Raw genomic sequence first — 12,866 nt, forward strand, 5'->3', positions numbered from 1 at the left:
AACATTTGATACGGCGTTAATTATGTTGGTCTACGAATGGTGATTGTTGCTTGGAAACTGGTACTCTTGATCACTGGATTTGGGACGGGCGACTGACTGGCCGATTGGTGATGATTGAATGATTGATTGGTGAATGATTGTGGGTGATTGGTAAAGATTGTAATATTATTATGATTATTCTTTGTTGTAATTGGAATGTTATTATTTGTTGGTGAACAATGAGGGGGTTGTATGTGCATTGAAGAGGTAAAAAAGGAGTGGATTGTGACATATAATATATTGTTGTTATTATTTGTATTATTTAATGGCTGTGGATTGAAGTGATTGACAAAGATTGTAATATTATTACCATTATTGGTTGGTGAACAATGAAAAGGTTGTCTGTCTGTGGAAGAGGAATAATTGTTGTTGTTATTATTATTAATATTTTTTGTTTGATTGTTGGTTGAAATGAATGATTCAACATGGTTGAAACATGAGAATGATGATGGTGTGTTGTTGGTGTTGGCATAGTTATTATTATTGTTGTTGTTGTTGTTTGTATTTTTGAATTTAATGTTGTTATTATTATTTGATTGATGACTATGAAGAAGAATTGATTGGTTTTTAACATGGTCTAAACATGTTAATGAATTTGTGCCGCTACTGATACTGCTGTTCAATTGAACAGACACCTCCTGATCTAAATTAATATTGTTGGTGGTTGGTGAATGATTTGGTGATGGACAATGAAACAAAACATCACTAGAGTTTAATGGAATGGGTGACATGGATGAGTGAATGGAAATGATTTCGATTTGTTGATGATCGTGGTTGTTGGTCGTTGAATGATTCGATGGTATTTGAAAATGAGATTGAGATAAAACATTTAAACCAAAAGGAGTTAACATTGATGAATTAAATGATAAATTATTATTATGATGATTTTAAAATAAAATGGTTGATTGATGTTCAACATGGTTGAACAATGAGAATAAAGATGATGTATTGTTGTTCAATTGAATTGACTCCTCCTCTTCAGCTAAAAGAAAATGGTTGGTTGTTGAATGATTTAAGAGTAATGGTGATGATTGACAATAGGTCGAAACATCACTTGAATTAAACGGAATGTACATGTATAATGAACGAAGAAGTGAGACAGATTCATTATTATTATTGTTGATGTTAATAATATTATAATAAATGATTGAAATGTTGAATGGATGTTCATCATTGTTGTTGGACAATGAGATTGATGTTAAAGGATAAAATAAAATTGAACTCTGGTTCATTGATGGAAATTGAATAAACTTCTCCTCCTCTTCTTCTTCTTCCTCCTCCTCATCCTTTATTGAATGATTTAATATTAATGGTGATTGTGATGGAAATGGTAACACAACAATATCGCTTGAATTATATTGAATTATTATGTCATAGGACATTGATGGAAAACTAATGATTGGATTATTGTCTAAACAAGTGTTTGAAATTGTATTGTTGCTGGTGCAGTTTCTGTTCAATTGAACAGTCATCTCCCTTTCTTCTAAAAGAATGAGGTTGTTGGTTGTTGAATAATTTGAAAGTAATGGTAATGGTAATGGTTGTGATTGACATTGGGACACAATAATATCACTTGAATTATTAATAGATAATGCGTGAACAAATGAAAAGGATTTATTTTTATGAGCAATGGAAATGATTGGAATTGGTTGATGTTCAACATGGTTGAAAGATAAGGTGTTATTGCAAACATAATTATCGTTGTTGATGCTAATTGATTGAAGTTCAACATGGTTGAACGATGAGAATAAAGATGATGATGATGATGATGCGTTGTAAACAACACCATAATGGTTGTTGTCATGAGAAACAACAAACGAAACAAAGATTGACAAAATAAAGATGATAATGATTAAAGAGTGCATAATAAATTTGAGAGGAGAAAAAATATGGATTGATAGTAAATTGGTATTGATTGATTGATTGATTGAGAGTTGTAAAGGCTATAAAGGATGGTAGAAAAATAAAGAGTAAATTTAATGTTAATATTTTTTATATAGTACAGAGAGAGAGAGAGACAGAGATAGCAGAGAGAGAATTAATTATTTGTATATATCATACTATTTTTGAAACAAGTTTCATAAAAGAAATAAAAAGAATGATCACACTGATATAAAGAGAGTGAGAGTGAGAGCAAAGGTTGGTTGGGTAAAGCAAGAAGTGTTATTTATTTTTAATGAACCATATTGTATTAGTGTGTGCGTAGTGGGGGGTTTATATATCTGATACGAATAAAACTATTTTTCATTGATGCATGATCATGATGAAGTTTGTGGGGGGGGGGAGGGGGGTATGTCTCAAAGTTGTCTGAACGAGTTTGACTAAAAAGGTAAATGCAATCAACAGACCAATTAAAACTAAACTCTAACAACTCGAGAGACAGCAGCAGAAAGATACAACAATTTGAAAATAATTTACATTTACTATTAATTTATTTATTTTAGGTTTAATTTAGAAAATAGATAATAATATGAGCGATACTACAAATAAGAGGATTGGTGTGGTGGCTGATGAAGAAGATACACAGGCATCGGTTGATGGTGCAGTCTTTGATGTGGCTGAGAATATTGGATCGATTTCAACAAAATCTCCAAATGATGGAACTTGTATGCCAATGTATTGGATACCTGCTGTTGATTGTGTTGTTGAATCGACTGATGTGATTGCTTGGATTGATGTTACAATTGTGTTGGTGTCATCGATATTGGCACGGTTGCTGAATGATGCCATCATTGTACCGACTGGTGTGTCAATGCTATATGATTTGATGGTTGTTGTTGATGATGTATCGTATTGATATTTGGTGGTTTCATTGTCGCAGTTGTATTCAATTTGTGATGGTGATTTGAATTGGTAGATAATTCGAAGTGATGAGTTGGTTGATTCAAATGTAAAACGATCAATAGTCATAAAGTGTTTGATAGAGTTGGATGGAATAACAAGATCATCACCAAGGTATGATTGAACAGATGCTGTTGAATGTTTGGTGACATAGAGTTCAATGTTGTGTGTGGTTGATGTTGAGTTGTAAACGGTTGTATTACCGTACTCATCATATACGTCCCATTTGGTGAGTGGAATAGTTTGAACGATAGTATTGTCTTGACGAACTTCTTGAATGTGTGAGAGTAGGAATTCTATAGAGTTGTTAAACATTGTGAATTTACCTCCTGACACTGATCCAGAGTCACCCGACACCAATGATTGACTGTATGTGATTGAACAATCAGCTCCACTGTATCCATTGTTGCATTGACATTGTCCAGAGCTGACACAGGTTCCATGTGATGAACATGAGTTCAAACATTGTAACAATGTATATTTGAATACTCCTGCAAAGGTAATTTCATCTGAATTTGCAGAAATAATAGTGACATCCAAAGTTGAAGTGGCATTGTCACCGACATTACTATCAAATGTACAAGTAATATGTTGTGCATCGACAACTACAGCATTACCACATTGACTACCTCCAATGGTAACATCAGATGGTGGATAGAATTCATTACCAACGATGGTGACGACACTTGATACGAGGTAGAATGAAGATGAAATCGATGAGAGAACTGGTGGATTACTTGTGTAATAGGTTGTTGTGTACGCATAGACAGAATCAATTGATATTTCAATATCAGATTCAAATTGACTTGCATCACCAAGAGTACATTTCAACTTGGTTCCATCACTTCCATTGGCAACTGGTGATGTACATTCAGCTCCTCCAATATCAATTGAAATGATAGTTGGAGTTGAATCTAATCTTGTAGTCCAAAGGTATTTACCAACTAATTCAACAACACCTCCATATGGTGAGGTTGATGTGATAGAGTTAACCAATGCCTTGATTTTAAGTGGTTGAGTATTACTATCTTGACCATCTACATTGACTATAATATCTCCATTCTTTGATGGACCTGTCAATTTAGCAGACAAAGTTGTTGGGTTTACCAATGTTGTTGCAATGATTTGATTGTTGATTGTAATCTTTGCAATATCAACTCCAAGATTGGTACCTGTGATCATTATAAGGTCACTATTACCTTGTTGAGCAATATTGCTGATTAAAGGTGCAATATATGAGAATTGGACTGTTGATGGTGATTGAGCATCATCGATATAGACAATGACATTATGATTGACACCAGAACCTTGAGGTGAAGTACAAATAACTGATGCTCCATAGGCGAGAGCATTGGTACATTGTTGATTTTGATCAATGACTACTGTGACATTGGTTGGTGATCCATCCAATCTTGTTGGATATAAATACGATCCAACAATAGTCAATTGGTCACCTGTTGTTTTAACTGGCTTTGAAACTTGAGTGATGAGTGGCTTGAATGCATATGGTACTGGATTTGAAATACGACCATCAGCAAGCTTGACAGTGATTGGTGCATTTCTCAACGATGAGATTAAAGGCACCACTAGGAATGTACTGTTGACATAGACAAAGTTTTGGATTTGTAAATCAGCAAAGAAAATTGATACACCTGCTTGTGATACTCCAAAGTTCTTTCCAACAATAGATGCAGCTGAATTATCATTGGCGACGACGACCGAAAAGATGACAGGTGCACCATAGGCAAAGTTGATAGTGTCAATTAATGAACCGACTTGAACAGAAACTTGAATATTAATTCCATTGCCTGGTGGAGCTTGACAAGTGATATAACCCATATCTTGGTCATCGGCAATCTTTACGACATTGGTACATTGGGCATTGTTTGGGAATGTGACTATGATTGGAATGGATGATCCAGTTGCAGTTATATTATTAAGATAGAGACCACCAATCTTGATTTCACCACCTTCTGCATCAGCTGATGTGATTGATTTGAGGATTGGTCCAATTGGTTGCGAGTATAGACCTGATACTTGACCAGAGACATTGACCACGATGTAATCATTGAGGACAAACTTTGGTAGATTTGCAGTGATTAAAGAGTCACTGACAACTACTTGATCTAATTGAACAGTTGGTTGAGTGCCCAAATATTATTTGGACGTTTGTATTGACGGCTCCAAATGAAGTACCAATGATAGAGATTGTTTGGGTGTAGTGATTGGCAACCGATGATTGAACGATTGAAGTGATGACTGGGATTGGATACGAGAATACAAAGGTAGCACTTTGACCATCGATGGTTAATTTCAATGTATGATTTGCTCCAGTACCAGCTGGCAGTGGGAATGTTAATGTAGTACCTTGCATTGAAATTTGTGATGTGATTGGAGCACCACCGTCAATTTGGATAGAAGTAACTGTAGGACTTTGGTTGGCTCTAAGTGGTGTAAAGTAGTTACCAAGCAATGTTGTAATGGATCCTTGGGTTTGTGCACCAGAAATAGCAGCGATACGTGGAGTGACGACAAATTGAACAGAGCCTGACACTTGTCCAAACACGGTAACGGCGATTGGACCATTGGTGACTGCAGGTGGAACAGTAAAGATGATGGTGGTATCGGTGACAGATTGAAGAACAATATTTGTTAATGCTACAGATACCATTGATAGAGTGTTACCAAAATTCTTGCCAACAACAGTAACAGTTGCATCGGTTGTATTTTGAGTCAAAGACGATGAGGTAATGGTTGGGCGTGGGAAATTGACATACATTGTCTTTGGTTTATATTCAATAGAAACAGACAAAGTGACCATAATGCCACCAAGACCACCTGGATATTGACAAGTTAACGTGGCTCCAGTGGCAACCGGGTTGGTACATGGAGCGCCACCCAACGTTACTGTTACATCAATTGGTAATCCTTGGGAATCGACACTATTTAAGTATTGACCACTGATAGTGATCGTACCACCAAGTAATGAAAGAATCGAGACGCCAGTGAGTACCGGGTTCAAGGAAAATCTAAGGTTTGTTGGAGCCATTTGATTACCAACACGAACACTGACAACTCCATTCTTGAGGTCTGCAGGAGCACTAAAAGTTAATCCACCGCTGACTAATGAAGCTGGAACATATTCTTGACCATTGGCAACTACCGTGATGACTGACAAATCACTGCCAAAATTGGTACCCATGACGGAAATGGTAGAACCTGAGCCTTGGGTAACAGATGTGAGGGCTGGAGCAGCATAACTAAAGATGAAAGTATCGGATATGAGTCCATCGGACGTGACTGTCAATGGGAGGTTAGCACCAACACCTGCAGGTGCCGAAACAATTAAAAAGGAGGCAACAAAGTTGGCAGTAGAAGAACTGACCGAAGCTGGCTTGTTGTTGAATAAAACCGACATGGTAGTGGAGGTTCCATTGGCACGAAGCATTGAAAGGTATCTTCCAGTGATAGTAATTGGACTACCAGCTACTGGGACAATAGGTACAGAGGTAATGGCTGGTTTGAAATGGACTGGGAATGGGGTGGCTGAAAGCCCATCTACACTAATTGCGATAAATCCATTAGAGGTGAGTGCAGATAGAGTGGCGATGATGGTAGTATCATTAATGAAAGTGATGGTGGGGGAATAGGTGCTAACGGTCATGGTGACCACATTCTTGTCGGAACCAAAATTGAGACCTTGGATGGTGATACCAAAATCAGTGTTGCTTTGGATGACCGAATTGATCACTGGAGCACCCAAGACATAGTAAAAATTGGTACTGCCTAAACCATTGATGTTGACAACAGCATTTGTGGCTCCATATCCAGGAGGAGCACGACAAATGAGATAGGAAAAGGAAGCGTCCAGAGATGAAGAAAGAATGGGACAATCGATTCCGCCAATGGTGACCGACGCTGAGAGTTGGTTGCCTTGGCTGTTGAATGGATATATGGAATTACCTGTGATGGTGATGCTGGAACCACCAAGAGTATTAACTACACTCATTGAAAGGATGTTTGGAACAAAGGAGAGACTATATGGAGGTGATAATTGACCGTCGATCGATAATTGAGCTGGTCCATTCAAAACATTGATATTGGTCCATTTAAAGACGGCAGAGGTTTGAGTGAGGGGAGTTGATGATGTCGTATCGGGAGCAATAGAGGTATTGGTTCCAAGTGGAAAGGTGGGTGCAACTAAGCGAACCTTGTCAACATTGACACCAAAGCTTGTACCCGTAAAAAGGACCACGTTTGTACCTGTGGCTGTGTTGGTGATGATTGGAGCCTGGTACCACAACTGGTAAGGAGCAGAAGCATAGCCAGCTACCGTTTTGGCAATCACTGGCATTAATCCGGTTCCGGCTGGAGCGGACACTGTCATGGTAGCAAGAACGGTATCTGATCCGGTGGTAACAGCAGTCACTGGTACTACGACACCTTTTAAAAGGACTTGTGGACTGAGGGTGGGTCTGAAAAAGTAACCTGACAGGGTGATGGGTCCTCCAGTGGTAGGAGGTATGGTACACGATGAGATAACGGGGTTCAAATACAATAAAAACTGGTTAGATGCGGCACCGCCGACAATGACAGTGAATTGGAAATCTTGACCATAGGTTGGCATTGAAACATTTAATTGTGTATTGGGCACCAAAATGACAATATTGGTGACGTCGATATTTGATTTTAAAACAATGATCGATGGATCAGTTCCGAATCCTGTTCCAGTAATGATAATGCTAGTTCCATCTTGTTTCATATCGGAAATGGTTGGCTAAAATAATAAAAAAGAAAATGAATATATTGTTTTTTTTCTAAACTAAATCAAAATAAAGTTGGTTTAACACATACTTGAGCAAAAACTAAATTTAAACATGATAATAAAAGAACTACCAAAAATAAATTTTTGTGAGATGATATAATATCTAAAAGTTTCATCATTCTATAAATATATATTTGTATTGGAAACAGGAATAGAATTAGTAATCAAAAAAGATTATTATATGTTTGTTGTATCTTTTCTTTTTTTACCTTTATAAAAAATGAGATAGATAAATAAATAAATAATGATTTAATAATGAAATGATAATAATTTTCACGGTTTATAAGGTATGGTCGAGGGAAGTTCTTCCACAGTTTAAAAAAGATGAAGAAATCTGAAAGCCATAGTCATTAGTAAAATTGGGACGGATCGGTGAAAAAAAACAGAGACCATTCTACGAAAAGGTCATAGAACGGAGAATTTTGTTATGGAACAAGCCCCTAAATCCCTTACCATGTCTCCTGTTGATTGTTCTCCAAAACATCTTCCACATTAGATTTACGGTTCATCGAAGAATTTATCAATCAGTAGAATGTCTGTTTTTCTCTCTCTACGATCATCATCTTGATCAGCGATCATTATTTTTGTATCATCTGTAATTTACAACGAGATAAATGAAATGACATAGAGAGTTAGATTCTTTTGACAGTAATGCTACACAAATATGTACGTGTGAACGTAAGAACTCCTCTTAATGATACTTTCTATAATCAAGAGAACGAGGAGGTTAATAACTTTGATATTTTAAAGAACATGATCAGATAGAAAGAATTGTACCTGCCTCTATCTTTCTAGCTATCCATATGATTGACGAGTGAAACAACTAAAAGATTTTGATTTTTGCAAAACCAGAGTACTAATTCATTGGTAATATTATTATTATTTTATATTTACTAGTATTGATAACTTTATTATAATAACTATAAACTCAACTATACCTAAGTGTCTGATATCCGTTAATAGCAACGAAAAAAGCTATCCTATCATCTAGGATTTATATGAGACCAAAACTCGAGCTTTTTTCGTTTTTCAGTGGTTTCCTAATTGGGGTTGGTGGTTCCTAATTGGGAATCGATCAAATTTTGAATTATATTTTTTTATATTTTGAGACATTTTCTAATTATTTGTTTGGGCATTTATTTAAACAAAGATAATAAATTAATTAAATTAAAAGGTGTATAGAATGATTTCCTATCAAAAATGGAGAAGAATCATTCATTATAATCATTACCAAACAATTATAGATTATTTTACATATAAATTATTGACTTGGCGCGAAAAAATTAAAAAAATTAATATGGAGGTAAGTGTCACCATATTTTTAAGCTATCATGTGCTGTTCAACCATTCTAATGTATTTTCATTATAGATCATAGAACAACAACAACAACAACAACAACCACCACAACAACCACAACAACAATCATTTGAAAGCATTATTTGTGACATTGAAAGAGAGGATATTAATCAACAAAACGATGTATTGGGTCGCAAGATTAGATTAGACTGTTACAAAGCACCAACAGTAGATTGTCTCGAAGATATTGTCATTAAAGTAGATAATTTCATCAAAGAATCAACAAGAAAGGAAGGAGAAGAAGAAGGAGAAAGAAAGGCTGTTTGTCGTCTAAGAGATGGTCTCATTCAAATCAAAGACAACCTCAAACCTCTCTGCAGCATCGGATGATAACAGTACTCTTCTTGGTAAACTTTTCTTCAGCACAAAGGCAGCAGGAAACCTTTTCCGTATCGTAGCAAAGAGATCAATCATTGGTGATTCTGACAAGGTAGTAGGAGTGGAATATTTGGTAATCGTTTATCATACAAGAGCTTGGATGCGTCCTTCAAAAATGCCTCACCATCGTCCCGAGGTCAATCAATTCAACAATCCTTCACAACAACAACAACAACTCAAAAGAAAAGTACGCGAAGATAAAACCATCATCAGAGACGAGGAGGAATCGGTAGATGAACCAGCAAAAAAGAAACCCAACTACCCTGCAACAATCTTCTTTGACTGTATTGAAGAAAAAAGAGAAGTAGTAAGAGTAGATGGAAAGAAATACGAAGATGAAGTCGCATTCAAAGATGTTGATGAACTAATGGATTGGTATCACTTCATGCGCCTCAGAGATTTCCTTACCATGTCACAAACCATCATCGCCGATCGTTTATTCAAAAGTGATAACAAACAATGCACATTACAACTTGGGTCTGCACCAAAATATCTAGGAGACTTCCTCGAGGAACAGAACCCAGATAAATGCAACACAACCTATCACAAATATATGTTATCGGAAACAAGAGTAAGAAAAGAACATCTATCTTATGCAGAGGTATATAATTACCATTTTAGTGCAAACTATTCAAATAAGTTCCTACCACCTCTACACGATTCACTTTGGCATGGAACAGTTAAAACGGAAATGGATGGAGACATTAAACACAGATATTTTATTAGATATACCAACGCAATCTTTCACATCAACACTGCAACAAAAATTGTTTCAGTTACTTTAAGATTTGATGTAGAACTAATAGTACTCCAACCAAATCTAAATAAATATATTATGGTCAAAGCTTAGATATTATCTGAATTAACTCTATTAGATATACTTCCACTTGGTCCTTTTTTAGAAGATCTTGTTGTTCTTGGTGATCCTCTTGCAGGTGATGTTATGGTCTAAATCAGCATCCAATTTATTAAATGCATTGAAGTTCATGAATGAACTATCTATTTACTATATTATAACATATATATAAATCATCTATTTACTAGTATTAGATAATAATAAAACATCTCCTCTGATAACCCTTTATTACATTGTGAACTTCTATTACATGTTGGAGATCTAACAGAGTTTTATCAATCCAAAGTAAAAATTATAAGGTGAAAATAAAAATAAAAAAAAAATAAAAATTCCAAAAAGAGGAAAGGCGCCAATTGTTGGTGTCAACATTCGTCATGCACGGTTCGACAAAAAAAACGACAATATAATATTAATAATTAAAAAACAATTTATTTCTCTCTCCTCTTTGTAGTTATAAAAGTTGGAAGTAGTAAATGAAAAATGACTATCAAATTTATATTTACAAGTTTATATAATATTATCCCTCCTCCTCCACCACCACCGAATCGTCATCGATTGAAACAACAAAAAAAAAAGGAGAATCATAGTTGGAAAATTTATTGGAGAATGGAATCCTTTGAAATATTATCAAGGGAACTTTTATTCATGCAAAATGGTCTTTATAAATATAAATATCTTTGATTCAAGAAGAAGGAAAATCTTCAAGAGATAATGTACAGTAGCCTCCATTATATGTGTCTAGAGAATTATATAATGTTAAATAAGTAATTATATTTTATTTAAATAGAGTATAAAAATAATCGATAGGTAAGTTTTTAAAAATACATGTAAAATAATAATATTATTATTTTTTGTTTGTTATTAATTATAATATTAATAATTTTTTTTTCTAATATTATATAGATTATCGGAAATATATTTAGTTTTATAATAAACGTATTGTGGTAGTTTATCAGTCAATGTATATTGAACAAATCTTAATTTAAAACCAACAAATTGAGTTTTATCCAAAAGAGCAGCACCAAGATTGATAGTGATCGATTCAAGATTGGGAAGATTCTTGAATAGAGTTTGTTTGGATTCGTAGTACCAATCGCCAGAGAACCAAGTATAGTTTTCTTTGAACCATCTCAACCCAAACATCGTCTTGATATATGGTTCCCAATAATAGGATTCACTACACAAATAGACTCGTTGTAACTTCTTCCAATCAAAAGAGACAATGTCATCTCTTTCACGTGTGGCTCCCCATCCCATAGGTCTCTCTTGATGGTTGCAGGTGAGAAATAGTGTTTTCACGTTGGGGAACTGTTGGAGGAGTTTGACAGTTTGGGTGGTGATGGCTATGGTTTCAAGTTGCTGTTTGACATAGTCTGGCATGAAGGTGAGTAACCCTGGCAAGGCAATCGGGTCGAGTAGAACGAGCTTTCGGATAGTTTTTCGAGTGAACAATTGTGGTTCGATAAACGCGCCCTGGCAGCCATCGAGAAACTCGAAATCAACCAAGTTGGGCAACACCGTGTCTTGTTGGAAAAAGAGTTTGCACATGGTCTTGGTGATTGGTCCAGATGTGGTGATGCTTACACTGGTCAAATTTGGCATGAGACGTGTCATCTTTTGAAGATGTACCATCGTAAACGTGTTGGACAGTGTCTGGAACGACTCGACGTGATGCAACGTGGATTCAGCCAGATGCGTCTCTTGCAACACTTCTTCGGGCTTGTTAATGTTGAGCTTGAGTTTTCTCAGTCGCTTGATGACCGACCATTGCTTGGCCACCGATTGCCACAAATACTCGGCTTCACCAGTACCCTTGATCGTCAGACAGGTGAACAAGTTGTTCGAAAAGAATTGGTACATTTGCTTTGATATCAAACTCAGATCCATTCTCCAAGGGGTGTATAACTTGACCCCCTGGTTTGGTACTTGTTTGTGGATATCGAGGCCGTTGAGCATTATATTTGGAACACCCTTTTTAAAGTGTACCAAACATGGTGTTTTCAAGATGGCTGATGGTGGGTTTGCCTTGTTACCTAGTGCACCAGTAACTCCTCCAGCTCTGAACGTTAAATCCTTGCAAATACATTCATTGCTGCTGTGATAGGCATAGGTCAATATCTTGGTGATCAAGATATATGGCAACGCATAATCGACGGCGCCTCGGTGATACTTGTTGAGCGGATTATCATCAACCAACTTTGTTTGATACCATTGTTTCTCCTTTAACCTTTGTACAATAACTGATCTCAGATTCGATCTATTCCTTGGTTTTGGTATTGATAGATTTAATTCTCCACATATTTGAATTAGTTCTTCTATATCATAACATCCTAATATATAATCTGTATACATCATTTTTTTAAAAACAAAGAAAGAAGATAAAACAGTTTGATTAATGAATGAGGATATTTTAACCTTTGTTGATCGTGTGATCAATCGAAAAAAAAAAAATTTAGAAAAAATCTTTCTAAATATAGAACTAAGCAAGATGAACAAACAATCATTTAAAGTATAACGGCGCCGCGAATACCAGTACATATTAATTAATTATTAATTATTTTTATTTATTG

At 35.6% G+C, this 12,866-nt stretch overlaps 5 protein-coding genes across 5 annotated transcripts; 1 reads left to right on the forward strand and 4 right to left on the reverse strand.

Moving 5' to 3' along the window:
• Nucleotides 1-20: 20 nt before the first annotated feature.
• Nucleotides 21-770, reverse strand: DFA_07396 (uncharacterized protein; the record flags this gene model as incomplete). The annotated part of the gene is made up of 1 exon (XM_004367199.1): nt 21-770. One exon carries the CDS (start codon nt 768-770, stop codon nt 21-23), a length of 750 nt encoding a protein of 249 aa, XP_004367256.1.
• A 156-nt stretch (nt 771-926) lies between these two features.
• Nucleotides 927-1,904, reverse strand: DFA_07397 (uncharacterized protein; the record flags this gene model as incomplete). Its single annotated transcript, XM_004367200.1, has 1 exon — nt 927-1,904. One exon carries the CDS (start codon nt 1,902-1,904, stop codon nt 927-929), a length of 978 nt encoding a protein of 325 aa, XP_004367257.1.
• A 586-nt stretch (nt 1,905-2,490) lies between these two features.
• On the reverse strand, nt 2,491-8,284 carry DFA_07398 (uncharacterized protein; the record flags this gene model as incomplete). Its single annotated transcript, XM_004367201.1, has 5 exons — nt 2,491-5,006; nt 5,077-5,787; nt 5,857-7,657; nt 7,735-7,825; nt 8,208-8,284. 5 exons carry the CDS (start codon nt 8,282-8,284, stop codon nt 2,491-2,493), a joined length of 5,196 nt encoding a protein of 1,731 aa, XP_004367258.1.
• Nucleotides 8,285-9,002: 718 nt separating this feature from the next.
• Nucleotides 9,003-10,290, forward strand: DFA_07399 (uncharacterized protein; the record flags this gene model as incomplete). The annotated part of the gene is made up of 3 exons (XM_004367202.1): nt 9,003-9,008; nt 9,075-9,323; nt 9,361-10,290. The coding sequence occupies 3 exons, from the start codon at nt 9,003-9,005 to the stop codon at nt 10,288-10,290; spliced, it is 1,185 nt and encodes a 394-aa protein (XP_004367259.1).
• An 879-nt stretch (nt 10,291-11,169) lies between these two features.
• Nucleotides 11,170-12,651, reverse strand: DFA_07400 (uncharacterized protein; the record flags this gene model as incomplete). The annotated part of the gene is made up of 2 exons (XM_004367203.1): nt 11,170-11,473; nt 12,155-12,651. The coding sequence occupies 2 exons, from the start codon at nt 12,649-12,651 to the stop codon at nt 11,170-11,172; spliced, it is 801 nt and encodes a 266-aa protein (XP_004367260.1).
• Between the last annotated feature and the right edge of the window lie 215 nt (nt 12,652-12,866).

The sequence above is a fragment of the Cavenderia fasciculata genome (assembly GCF_000203815.1).
Source record: "Cavenderia fasciculata unplaced genomic scaffold Scf_ET2XIPL01CNAVH-3, whole genome shotgun sequence".
Classification (NCBI taxonomy): domain Eukaryota; phylum Evosea; class Eumycetozoa; order Acytosteliales; family Cavenderiaceae; genus Cavenderia; species Cavenderia fasciculata.